General features: G+C 59.6%; 2 protein-coding genes across 6 annotated transcripts; one reads left to right on the top strand and one right to left on the bottom strand.

The window, feature by feature from the left end:
• The first annotated feature begins 397 nt into the window (after positions 1-397).
• TMEM216 (transmembrane protein 216) lies at positions 398-5928 on the top strand. Of its 4 annotated transcripts, none has more exons than XM_030560868.1 (5): positions 398-463; positions 3382-3483; positions 3987-4079; positions 4470-4671; positions 5227-5928. In XM_030560868.1, exons 1-5 carry the CDS (start codon positions 451-453, stop codon positions 5240-5242), a joined length of 426 nt encoding a protein of 141 aa, XP_030416728.1. In that variant the 5' UTR covers positions 398-450; the 3' UTR covers positions 5243-5928. The 4 variants fall into 4 exon arrangements, with proteins under 4 accessions (XP_030416728.1, XP_030416726.1, XP_030416725.1 ...); XM_030560865.1 differs by lacking the exon at positions 398-463 and adding an exon at positions 546-1234; XM_030560866.1 differs by lacking the exon at positions 4470-4671.
• A 159-nt stretch (positions 5929-6087) lies between these two features.
• LOC115650633 (fascin-like) lies at positions 6088-11250 on the bottom strand. Of its 2 annotated transcripts, none has more exons than XM_030560853.1 (6): positions 10770-11250; positions 10095-10376; positions 8634-8752; positions 7911-8067; positions 7134-7304; positions 6088-6508 (listed from the first exon to the last, which is right to left on the bottom strand). In XM_030560853.1, exons 1-6 carry the CDS (start codon positions 11239-11241, stop codon positions 6309-6311), a joined length of 1401 nt encoding a protein of 466 aa, XP_030416713.1. In that variant the 5' UTR covers positions 11242-11250; the 3' UTR covers positions 6088-6308. The 2 variants fall into 2 exon arrangements, with proteins under 2 accessions (XP_030416713.1, XP_030416714.1); XM_030560854.1 differs by having other exon boundaries at positions 6314-6508; positions 7138-7304.
• Between the last annotated feature and the right edge of the window lie 375 nt (positions 11251-11625).

Below are 11625 nucleotides of genomic sequence, written 5' to 3'. Positions count from 1 at the left end.
GGAGCCAGTGGCAGCGTTGCCAACTCTTGTGATGGGACAAGTCTTGTCATAAAGCTCCTGCAGGCAAGAGGCTGGGGGAGCATTGCAATGTCGCCAGGCGCGGGTGGGCAACGGCAGCGAGCCACACAGGCAGGAGACAGGCTTCGAACCCAGGAGATGTTAAAGCCATAATTAATGGGGGGGCGGGGCCGAGAGTGTCTGAGCCTGCGGCTCGGGAAGGCCCCCGGGGCAGTGCGGAGATGCCGGGACTCCAGGAGCTGGACCTTTACGCAGAGCCCCCACCCAACGCGGCCGCCACTGCACAGCGCCCGGCGGGTCCTCCAGCACCAGCGAGCCGCGGAGCTGAGCCGGATGGAGCGGCGCGAGCCGCTCTGGCCCCGCACTTCCGCTTTCCTGGCCCGCGTTCCCGGAAGCGATGTCGCTGGGTGACAGTTTCCATGGAGATGGAAGATGGCGCCCAGAAGTAAGTGCGGGGCTGGGGGAGGGGGTCTCGGATTCCCTCTCCCCGCCCCAGGAGCCTTCACCGAGTGCGGGACGGCAGCATCCTTGAGGGGGGGCAACTCGGGGGGGGGGCTGTGCCACGTGACTCCTAAACCTTGCGGGAAAGACACGTGACCTCCCCATTCCCACCTCGGGGAGCGCACGTCCCCCTGCCCCACCTTCTACATGGGATGCCACGTGACCCCCTGCTGGCGGGAAGGGCCCTTGACCGTCCCCTCCACGGGGGGGGGGGGGTACGTCCCTTCCCCCAATCCATCCCGGGGGGGCACCTGCCTCCCTTCCCCCCCCCATGGACGGAGCTATGCCCCCCCCAGTGGTGATGGAGAGGGTGTCCATGCCCAATCGCCCCCTCCTGCGCCTTCAGGAACTGGCTTAAAAACAAAACGAGCAGATTTTATATCTCAGGAAAGCACCGAGCACCCACCCAGATCCACTGACCCCGGCTGGCTCAAAGGGTGCTGAAAAGCAGCTCGCCCTCAGAGCCCAGGCCTGGAAACTTCCCTGCAAAGCCCAGAGCTACAGCCAGCAGGGGCTGGAATGGAAATGGTCAGGGGTCAGGCTAGCTCTGGCACCGAGATCCATTCTCATCACTAACCTGATTATGATCTATGGGTACCTTGAAAACACTGCGTACCACAGCGTTCTGTCCTCTCACAGGCTTTAAGATCAGGAGGGACCATTATGATCATCTAGTCCGGGATGGGCAAACATTTTGGCCCGAGGGCCACATCTGGTAATGGAAGTTGTATGGAGAGCCATGAATGCTCACAAAATTGGGTGTTGGGGTGCAGGCTCTAGCTGGGGGTGCGGGCTCTGGGGTAGAGCCAGATATGAGGAGTTCAGGGTGAGGGAGAGGGCTCTGGGTTCGAGGAGGGGGTTGCATTTTGGGGGTACAGGCTCTGGTATGGGGCTGGGGATGAGGAGTTGGGAGCGCAGGAGGGTGCTGTGGGCTGGGACCAAGGGGTTTGGAGGGCAGGAGGGGGACCAAGGCTGGGGCAAGTGGTTGGGGCATGGGAGGGGTCAGGGGTGCAGGCTCCAGGCAGCGCTTACCTCAAGGAACTCCTGGAAGCAGTGACATATCCTCCCCTCTGGCTCCTATGCGGACGCGCAGCTGCGCGCTGACCCATCTGCAGGAGCTACCCCTGCAACTCCCATTGGCTGTGGTTCCAATGAGAGCTGTGGGGGCGGTGCTTGAGGTGGGGGCAGCATGCAGAACCCCCTGGCTGCCCCTATGCATAGGAGCCGGAGCAGGGACATGCCGCTGGTTCCAGGAGCTTTGAGGAGCCATGGCACACGTGGAGCAGAGCAAATCTGCAGCCGGAGCGGGGCAAGACCCACACCCCGCTCCCTGGCAGAAGCTCAAGTGCTAGATTAAAACATCTGAAGGGGGAGGCTCCAGGCCGTAGTTTGCCCACCCCCGATCTAATCTGACCCCGTCCACATTGCAGGCCACAGAACCTCCCCCACCCACTCCTGAAACAGACCCCTAACCTCTTGAAGTCCTCAAATCATGGTTTAAAGACTTAAAGTCACAGAGAATCCACCATTTACAGACATATTTGTGGGAACTTTATTTCACCCCAGTCAGAACAGAAGACAAGAGCTATGGGTCTCTGGCTTGTTACTTCTAAAACATGTTCTACTGCTAAATGACCAGCCCACACAGCTGAAAGCTTGTCTGCCACATCACTGCTGTTGGAGTCAGTGCTTCTCCTTGGCCTGAAGCACCAAGCAGCTTTCTAGCCAGCTTGGAGAGTGCGAAGCCAGCTCCTGCTGCTGAATTTCACTCCTTGCTGCCTGACACCCTGCTGTAAAGTGGGGCAGGTGGCACACTACTGTGCGGCTGGGCATGTGCAGGAGCTCTTTGATCTTAGTTGGGCCTGCTGCCCTGCCATGTTTTCTCTTTAAATACCAGTTTCCTGTTCTCAAAAATCCTCTTCCTGCCAAGGGTGGCACCAGAGGGAATAAAACCAAAATATAGTGGAGCAAGCTCCTGCCTGCAGACAGAAGGTGGAGAGGCTTAGAGAACCACACGGCCTGCTTCTAGTGGAGAAGAGCTGACCACAAAACGATGGCTGGAAGCTAAAGCTGGACAAATTCAAATTAGACAGTAGGCTGACGGTCCCAACAGTGAGGGGACAGAGCATGGGAAAAAACAAACCAGGAGGTGGGGGATTCCCATCACCTCTCTGGAAGATGCTTTAGTTAAACAAGTCACTGGACTCATGTCAGGTGTGAGGTCAGCTCCAAGTGGCAGCTCGCCCAGCCTCTGGGGTAACTTGGCAACCTGTGCTCTACAGGAGGTCAGACTCAGTGATCCCTTCTGCCTTAGACACTGTGAAATCACAATAGCACCCAGCAGACCCAGCTGAGATCAGGGCTCCATTATGCTGCACTAATCCATTGCGAGAACCAGCCCCTGCCTCAGTGAAACAAAATAGACAAAAGCTGGGAGAAAGGAAGAATTCATATCCCCATTTTACAGATGGGAAACTGAGGCCCAGAGAGACTCAGAGTCAGATTTTGAGGTGCCTAAAGAGGCAGGTGAGTACCTGTCTACATCTTTAGGTGCCTACATGTCTTTGTAAGTCTGCACTCAGTGGCTTGCCCAGGGTCATGGAAGGAGCCTGTTGCAGAGCTGGAAAAGGATCCAGGCCAGTACCTTGACCACCTATTCTCTCAGTCAGTCCCTTGTGTTCAGCGTATCTCAGAGAGCCAGACAATCACTCATCCTACGAGGTCAGGGCTCCCACGGGGCGTTAGGGGTTAATGCAGCTCAGGCCCTTCTGGCTTCCTCTGCCCCCTTTGGGGGGGAAGAATGAGGCCGGCAGACCTGCATGGACCTTGCCCATTCATTCTGTTCATCTCGCCATCCCCTAGGCCGCCAGCTCTCCTCTACACCGCTGGAAATCCTGCTCTTCCTCAATGGATGGTATTATGCCACTTACTTCCTCCTGGAGATCTTCATATTCGTCTATAAAGGTGAGTTCCCTCCGCTGCCATTCCAGCCTCCATTTCAGATCACCACGGACTACTACGGAACAGCCTTTGGCAGCAGGACTGCCCTCTGTGCTGTGGCATCAAGTGCCACTTGACTGAGGGCAAGGCAGGCAGGACAAGCCCAGTGGCGTACCAGCTACCTTATTGCACCCAAGCCCCTCAGGCCTCCTAGATCATTGCAGGCCTGCATCTGGTGGGAGGAGTAAGAGGAAGTCATTAGCATTTGGTTCTGATACTGTGCAAGGGCCGGGATCCATTAGATGAGCCACTATCTGCACTGCATTTCTGTGGTCCTGCTGGCACCTCTCTGTGGCTCTTCCCCAGACTTGCTGTCGTTGGAGGAAGGCCTTCAGGCTGAGAACCACTAGCTATTCACAGCCATCTCCCCTTCCTTAGAGGCCTGTCCTGGTAAGGGACTGTGGCACCCCAGAAGGAGGGTTTGGAGGCCTTGTGCGCGTCCTGAAATAGATGACTTGTGTCCACAGGGCTGCTGTTACCATACCCCTCTGCCAACCTGGCCTTGGATCTGGTCATGCTCTTCCTCTACCTCGGCATTGAAGTCACTCGGATATTTTTTGGTGAGTGCCTAAGATCTGGAACAACAGGGTGAGCAGCCCCCAGGGGCAAACAGCTCTCAGAGGGCTGGACTGGTGCCTGATTTCACTGGGCTGCCAAGCAACCAGCACATGACTGAATTTGCTCACTCACCTTGGAGATGGATCAGTGCCTAGAGCTGAAGAGCTCTTTGCCGGAGCCAGCCGGGTCTCTGGACAAGGGCCCAGATTGGAGCCAGAGGCCTAGAGAGGAAAGGCTCCATGTCCCATTCCTTGCCCTTGGGCTGGATTGGAGCCTGTGCCCTAGCAATCCCCCAGCAGTCTGTCCCCCCAGTTGTGCCCCTCCAGGAGGCTGCGTGCATGGGTGGCTGCAGGGCAGGGAGCGGTTGCCTTACTAACTGTGCCACATGGCAGGCTCCAAGGGGAACCTGTGCCAGCGGAAGGTGCCGCTCTCCATCAGTCTGGCCTTGACATTCCCGGCAGCAGTGATGGCAGCCTATTATCTGCTGCTGCAGACCTACGCCCTGCGGCTGGAGGCCATCCTCAATGCCATCCTGCTGCTCTTCTACGCTGTCGAGCTTCTCCTGGGCATCCTCACCCTGGCCTCCTTCTCCAGGTACCCCCCACCCCCAGCCCCTCCTGCCCTGGGAGGCACTGGGAGACTGAGCAGCTGTGGGCAGCGTCCAGAGGGGTAACGTGGGAGGAGCTGGGGTGGACAAACTGGCCAGGAGGGAGATAGGATCCCAGGGGTGATAAAGCACTGGGGTTGGAGGAGACTGGACCATTCATGGGCTAGTGGAAATGAGGGAATAACTAGGTTATGGGCAAAGAGGGAGGCTGTGGTGGAGACAGGATGAGGGACGGAAAGTGGGGAGAGAAAACGCTGATGATACAAACAGAGAAAGGCTGGGCAGGTGGTTCATGCACCCGCCTGGGGATCATTCTTGACTGCTCCTGCCTCCGTTTCCTCATCTGCACTCCTCTTCTCTGATTGGCTACTACGAGGACAGATTCCCGGGGGTGGGGTGGGGAAGCAGTTAGGGTGACAGGGTTGCCCAGGGATGTGAGGGAAGGTCCCCCCGCAGCCAGAGCCATGTGCAGGGTGGGGTTGGACAGGCTGCTGAGGGTCTGCTACTGACGGCCAGGCTCTCGCCTGTTTATCTCCCTCTAGGGTGGATTCATACTAAGGCTCCGTCCTGGCTGTTCTGGGCCAGACAAGGCGACGCGTTGCCCCAGCGCCTGGGCCCGAGGCCACACGTTCCCTCCCTCCACGGCTGGTCTGATGGCTGCATCTCAGCCCCTCGGAGCAGAGCTAGACCCAGCCACAGCCTCGTTCCACATCAGCCCCTCCTGGGCAGGAAGCCACCACTGGAAGCCCAGCGACTTGGAGAGAGACTTTAACTTGCATCCCACTTCTGGCGCCTCATGAAGTAGCCATTCCGTGTGCCCAGGCATCACTCACCCGCTGCAGGCACCACCCTTCCCCACCTGCCTGGCAGTCGGGGGGAGGAGGGGGAGAGGCTGCTGGGAGCTGTCATGGATTCTATTCCAGCCCCTACAGCCAGGGCTTAGAGTTTGTCTGAGCCCACGCACACCTGGCCAGGTGGCCCCTGGCCCAGACCACACCCCCATGGATCATGCCTTCACCTTCTGTGTCCTCCCATTTCAGCAAAGGGGCAGACACCCAGGGCCCCCTCCCCTAAGTATTAATAAGCTCCTGTCTATCGCATGTGTGACTGATTGGGAGGTGCTTCCACCCACTCCCCCAGATTCAGTGTTATTTGCTGTAGCAGTGACTCATTGCACTCCCCCCCCCTCCTCTGGCATCCTCCGAATCAATACTATTTTCCAATAAATATTTATTTTTCTGCTACTGCTGCTGCCTGGAGCCTTTTCATTAGAGTAGGGCTTCCCCCAGGGGGCAGCAAGGAGGCACCTCCCTCCCGGGCCACTAGGGGGCAGCAACAGCAGCCTGCTCCCTGCTCCACAGAGCACTGCTCTGGCTGGGAGAAGCCCCATCAATTTGCCTCCCTCCCCCTGGGCCACATCTCCTCCCAACAGCCAGCTCCAGATGGCAGGCCCGGCCCATGCCAGCCTGCACTGGCTGCTCCAGCCTGGACCCACTCTCCAGGCAGCAGGAGGGATACCGATAGGTGGGCAATGACTGGGTGCAGCAGGAGGGGAGGGGGCCCAGTGACAGGCTGGCAGTGCTTGGACAGCGGAAGAGAAGTTTATTTCAGGAGCTAGAGACCCTCAGTAGCGGAAGGGTGTGGCAGAGGCTGCATTTGAGGCCCCTGCCCACAGGCGGCCCCCTGCCTCCGCCACCAGGTACTTGCTGTTGGGAGCCTTCAGCACAAGGCAGCTGGAGGAGACGAACTGGAGAATGAAGTTGCTGGGGTGGTCTCCACTCGCCATGACCAGCCCCTCCTGGTCCAGGCTCCAGTACTTGTTGGCTGTAGGCCAAAGGGAGCAGTTAGGGCCAGGTGACGTGGATCATGGTGGAGGGGGCAGCCAGGCTGGGTGACATGGATCATGGTGGAGGGGGCAGCCAGAGTGACAGGGCACACTTATAACCTGGGGAGGTGCTACCACAGGATGTTATGGGTGGGAGCACTCCAGGAGATGCACACCAGAGCCTTGCTGCAGAGCGAACACTAGCTGGGGCCAGCATGGACTCTGCTCCTAGAAGGATTATGGGAGGGGCAGGTGGTACTTCCCTCTTTCCTCTGAAGTGCTGGCTACTGAACCAGATGGGAAGGGGAGGAGCTGGGGGGCTTCAGCAGCTCATTGACTGTCCCCCCAGTGATGAAAGAGGGCATTTCCAGCCTGGGCAGGGCTACCCTGGGCAACCCCCCTTTCTAAGACATGGCCAAGGGCCCCTCCCCCACCTCCAGTTGGGTTCCCCTAGCACTCCCTTCCCCAGGGATACCCCAGTGCCTGACACCCTGCACTCCCACACTCCACCCCGGCACAGATCCCCTGCCTCCTCCCCCCATGCATGGTACTCCCCAGCCCCTGGTATCCCCAACCCCCTAGCGTCTCCACGCCCCAGACCCTGGCAGGAACCCTGTGTCACACCGACTCTGAAGTGGCAGAAGCCGTCCTCGCCGAGCGTCAGGGCGCTGGCATCATAGACTGGTCGGTTTCCATCCAGGCGCTGCGTCCCGGGGAACAGCCCCACAAAGCCAGCCTCGCTCTGCAGAATCAGCAGGGGCCGGTTCACCAGCAGCAGCAGGAACTCCTCCTTGCCTGAAGGGACAGATCCCAGCAAGCAGTGTTAGCTCCAGCTGGCCCCACACAAGGCACGGGATGGAGGCTACCGGCCCTGCAGAGGTGCTGTGCAGAGGCAGAAAGGGCCAAAGCTTTGTCAAGTCAGGTCAAGAGGGGCTGCTGCTGAGAACTATCCCTTCGGTATACGGGGCAGGCCAGGGCCCATTCCCCCGAGGATGGCAGGAATGGGGGTGATGCTCTAGAGCAGGGCCCTGGACCTCCTCGGCCCCACCCCTCCAGGGCAGGGATCGAGCAGAGAGGCCAAAGCTGCTGTGCGCCCAAAATCACCATCGCTGCTGGAGAGCGAGCCCTGGAAACGGATGCTCTCCTTGCAGGGCAGGCCTGGCCCCTGTCCCAGGGCCTCCTCATTCCAAGGACCCTGGCTGCAACCAAGGGAGGCAGTTAGTGCCAGTGATCTGGGCAGACACACCCTGGCCTCACATCATGTGAGCCCCAGAACAGCCACTGCATGGAAGGGATTTATCGGGGCAGGATGGGAGGCATGGGGCAGTGAGATGAAGGGCCTCTATCGCATTGCCAACCCCCCTTCCCCAATTAGGGGTATCGGCTGCGTCCTGCCCCTACCTGCCGCCTCGGGCACCAGCAGCAGCTGCCCATTCGGCCTGGTGGCCATGTGTCTGCCGTCAGCCATTCGCAGGATCACCCTCTGCTCCCGGTACTGGAGTGAGAACCAGACCCCCTTGTCCTGGGTGCTGGTGCTCACCACAGAGTCCTTGGGGCCCTGCAAGGAGGCAGCATTAGGGGGTGGGGATGGGTGCTCAGCCCTCACATTCCCCCTTTGGGGGAGACCAGGAGCTGCTCCCGTTCCTAGTGGGGGTCTGGCCACAGGCCTAGTCCTTGGAGCCATGTTCCTCTGCCACCACCTGATGCCCCCTAAGAGAAGGGCAAACATGGCTCTGGGGCAGGACTAAGGAGGGCACCAGCTGGGCACAGGGCTGGGCAGAGGAGGGACAGAGGAACTGAGATTCAAAGCTCTCCTGCCCAGACCCCAAAGCAAGTGGGTTTAACCCCTAACCTGATGGCACCTTCTGAATAGGCCACTCCTGGAACGAGGCACACTCTAGCTAGTGGCTGGGATTGGATAGCAGGGCAGGGGAGAGCCAGGGCCAACCTGCCCTGTGCTGGCAGTTGCCTACATCCCTGTCCCAGCGATGCTTTCGCCCCCTGCTGGTGGATCGCCAGAGCTGCACTGCCGCAGGCAGCACGATGCAGGACAAAGCCGGTGGTTCTGTCAATCTCCCCCATGGGGGGGATGTGTGCCAATCCCCTGGCTCTGGCCACACTCACTGCAGCGAGGTAGGTGCCGGAGGAGCTGCGAAAGCAGGCCTGTTTGGTGACATCGTTCAGCAGCAGCTGGAAAATCTCTGTGTTGCCGACAGACATGGCGTTGGCATAGATGTCAGCCCCTGCAGGCAGCAAGAGACACACGGCAAAAGGGCAGGCAGTGTGGTGCCAGCCCCGAGAGTCAATGATGCCCTCCCCATGGCCCAGAAGGGCCAGTATGTGTATCACTGCTGCCCTCTGCTGGCTGCAGCTGGACCTAGTCCACTTATGGCAACTTCCATCCACCGCAGCAGATGGGGACAGGTTGGCCCTCTGAAGAGATCCCAAGGGCTAACTGGCACCCTGTGGCTGCCTGCCCACATAATGCAGAGCCCAATTGAAAATGTGAATGGAGGGTAATTAATAATGGGACACCTGCCTGAGGCTGCAGGCAGACAGCCTGAAACAACAGCTAGGAAAGCTGATCCAGCAGCTGATCCAGTAGCTAGATGGACCGTTAAGCATGAAACCTACTGACTGTCAATGCCAAACCCCACTGGCCATGTTCAACATGTGGGGGCAGTCCAGTATACAATGCTTTACACAAAATAAACAGCACAGTACAGATTTCCATATCCCAGTGGGTGCAATATTGCAAACGACTTGCATCTTTATCAGAGACCACCGGATTTTGCTGCAGAATTCAGATCACGCTGTAGTTTAATACAGATTACAACAATAGGGGCCTGAACCAAGATCAGATCCCATTGTGCTAGGGGCTGTACAGACACAGTGACAGTCCCTGCCCTGCAGATCTGATTGTTTCACTACACAAACACGGGAGAAAGGAAGGAATGTTATATCCATTTTGCACATAGGAAACAGAGGCCTAGAGAGATGCAGTGACTTGAGCTAAGTCCCACAGGGAGCCAGGAAACGAACCCAACTCCAGTCCCAGTCCAGTGCTGCAACCACTAGGCCTTCCATGTGCAGTGTGCCCCAGAGTACATGGGGCCTGGCTGCCAGGTCTTCTCCTGTTGCAGCATGTGCTGCCCATCCAGATAGCAGCCTGGAGGTGGGGTGGGGCGGGGCGGGGCTGCAGTGGGAGTAGCAGCCAGGGGCAGCTCCAGACACCAGCGCACCAAGTGCATGCCTGGGGTGGCAAGCAGAGGGGGGCGCAGGGGCGGCCTGCCAGTCACCATGAGGGGAGCAGTCAGGCTGCCTTCGATGGCATGCCTGCGGGAGGTCTGCCGGTCCAGCAGTTTTGGTGTCAATTCGGCGGAGGGTACGCTGAAGGCACAGGACCGGTGGACCTCCCACAGGCATGCCACCGAATCCGCATTACCAGCGGACCTGCCTCAGGCATGCCGCCAAAAGCCCCTGTGCTTGGGGCAGCAAAATACAGAGACGCCCTGTAGCAGGAGCCAGCAAGCCAAGTGGTGCCATCTGGATGCAGCACCAGGTTCCCCACCCTGCCCCGCTCACCTGGCCTGCAGCAGACAAAGCGGCCCCCAGCGAAGGTGCGCAGTGAGACCTGTGCAGCGCTGGGCTCCAGAGCAAAGAGCTCGTCGCGCCCCGGCTTGTCCGTCTTGAAGGTCTTGACGGTGCCCTCGCGCCCAGTCAGGTATCTGCCGTCCGCATCCCGCAGGGCCAGCAGGCCTCCCCGGAGCTCCAGGGAGTAGAGCGTCTGAGGGGACAGCTCGGCCTGCAGCGAGCCGTCGGCAGCCAGGAGGCTCCCAGCTCCGCTCCGCAGCCCGTACTTCTTCTCTAGAGACAGGGCAGGGAGGCAACGTTAGAGAGAGAGTCACCCTGGCACCATGCTCCAGTGCCTCTGGCCTAACAGCCCTCGGAGCTGTACGGGATCCGAGCCACTGGCAATCCCAGTGATGCTGTGGGCCTGTGGGACATGTGCAATGGACCAGCATGCACCTTACCTCATCTACACCTATATTCCCCATCCCACCCTGGTGCCCTGGCCTCCCACATCCTTCCCCACCCACCCCAGTGCCCAATACCCCACTCCCCTGCTCACATCTTCCCCCTTCCCTCTGATCTGCTCCTACATGGCCCCCTCACACCCTTATTCTGCAGTACCTCCCCTCAGTTCCCCCCAACCCAGCAGGGCAGAGCACCCCTGAGGCAGGGGGAGGGGCTGCCCACCTTTGAGGTCAAAGTGGAGGGTGATGACAGCCTCGGGCCCCCAGGGCAGATCGCGGTCGCAGCGCATGTGCCCGGTCTGCTGGTCGCAGCGCATGTAGCGCTGCTTGCCAGGGTTCAGCATGTGCCCGTTGGGGTGCTGGGCCAGCTGCAGGCTCCACTTCTCGCCCTCGCTCACGGTCTGGGCAAAGCAGGTGACGTTGTCCTCAGCCCCGCCCAGGTAGCGCTGGGAGAGCTCGCACTGCAGGGACACCTGCCGGGAGGGGCAGCCCGTCAGTGCCAGGGCGGGGTGGGTACAGATGGGTCTCCTCTGTGGGCAAAGCACATACTCAAGCAAGGAGGGGCCGGTGCCAGCATGGCTTGGGGGACATGCTGGCTCCTCCAGTACAGACCCCAGCACAGCATTCAAGGGCCCTGGTGTGTGTGTGGGAGCCTTGGGGGGGAGCCACAGGAAGACCTGGATGTGTTGGTACATGGAGGAGAGAAGCCAGCACTCTCACATGAGCCACGCTCAGGAGCCAGAGGGGCCAGGCTGGCTGGAAGAGGGCCAGGAGAGGGGTACGTAGGCCTCTCCCACCTGGGCTGCAGTGCAGGAAGGGAGCCCCAGTGGCACCCACGTCCTTACCTTCTGTGGGACCAAGGACCTGCAGGATCCCCCATTTCCTTGGTAAAGTGGAGGTGGGAAATCCTCAGGGCCTGTATGTCTGAGGAGAGGATGTCTGAGCCTTAGAGCACAGCAGCGCCCCCAGCTGGGTCCCTCTGCCCATGCTGACACGTGAGCTTTGACGGCTCGTCTTCTGCCTGCTCTTCAGCCCAACCCATGGGCAGGACCCGCTTGACCCCAAGACCCCTGAGCCAT

This window comes from Gopherus evgoodei, chromosome 4 (assembly GCF_007399415.2).
Source record: "Gopherus evgoodei ecotype Sinaloan lineage chromosome 4, rGopEvg1_v1.p, whole genome shotgun sequence".
Taxonomy (NCBI): Eukaryota; Metazoa; Chordata; order Testudines; family Testudinidae; genus Gopherus; species Gopherus evgoodei.
The sequence above is the reverse complement of the archived record's forward strand: the minus strand, read 5'-3'. Positions and strand labels throughout refer to the sequence as shown.

What these genes read in the sequence shown, in the direction of transcription:
- TMEM216 (XM_030560864.1), top strand. Translation starts at nt 1,201, where the DNA reads ATGGGCAAACATTTTGGCCCGAGGGCCACATCTG. An exon ending in CTTCATATTCGTCTATAAAG is followed by an intron (nt 3,484 to 3,986) that starts GTGAGTTCCCTC and finishes TTGTGTCCACAG; the next exon opens with GGCTGCTGTTACCATACCCC. An exon ending in AGTCACTCGGATATTTTTTG is followed by an intron (nt 4,080 to 5,226) that starts GTGAGTGCCTAA and finishes ATCTCCCTCTAG; the next exon opens with GGTGGATTCATACTAAGGCT.
- LOC115650633 (XM_030560853.1), bottom strand. Translation starts at nt 11,241, where the DNA reads ATGTACCAACACATCCAGGTCTTCCTGTGGCTCCCCCCCAAGGCTCCC. An exon ending in CCTCCACTTTGACCTCAAAG is followed by an intron (nt 10,377 to 10,769) that starts GTGGGCAGCCCC and finishes CCCTGTCTCTAG; the next exon opens with AGAAGAAGTACGGGCTGCGG. An exon ending in CTTCTGCCACTTCAGAGTCG is followed by an intron (nt 6,509 to 7,133) that starts GTGTGACACAGG and finishes TTTGGCCTACAG; the next exon opens with CCAACAAGTACTGGAGCCTG.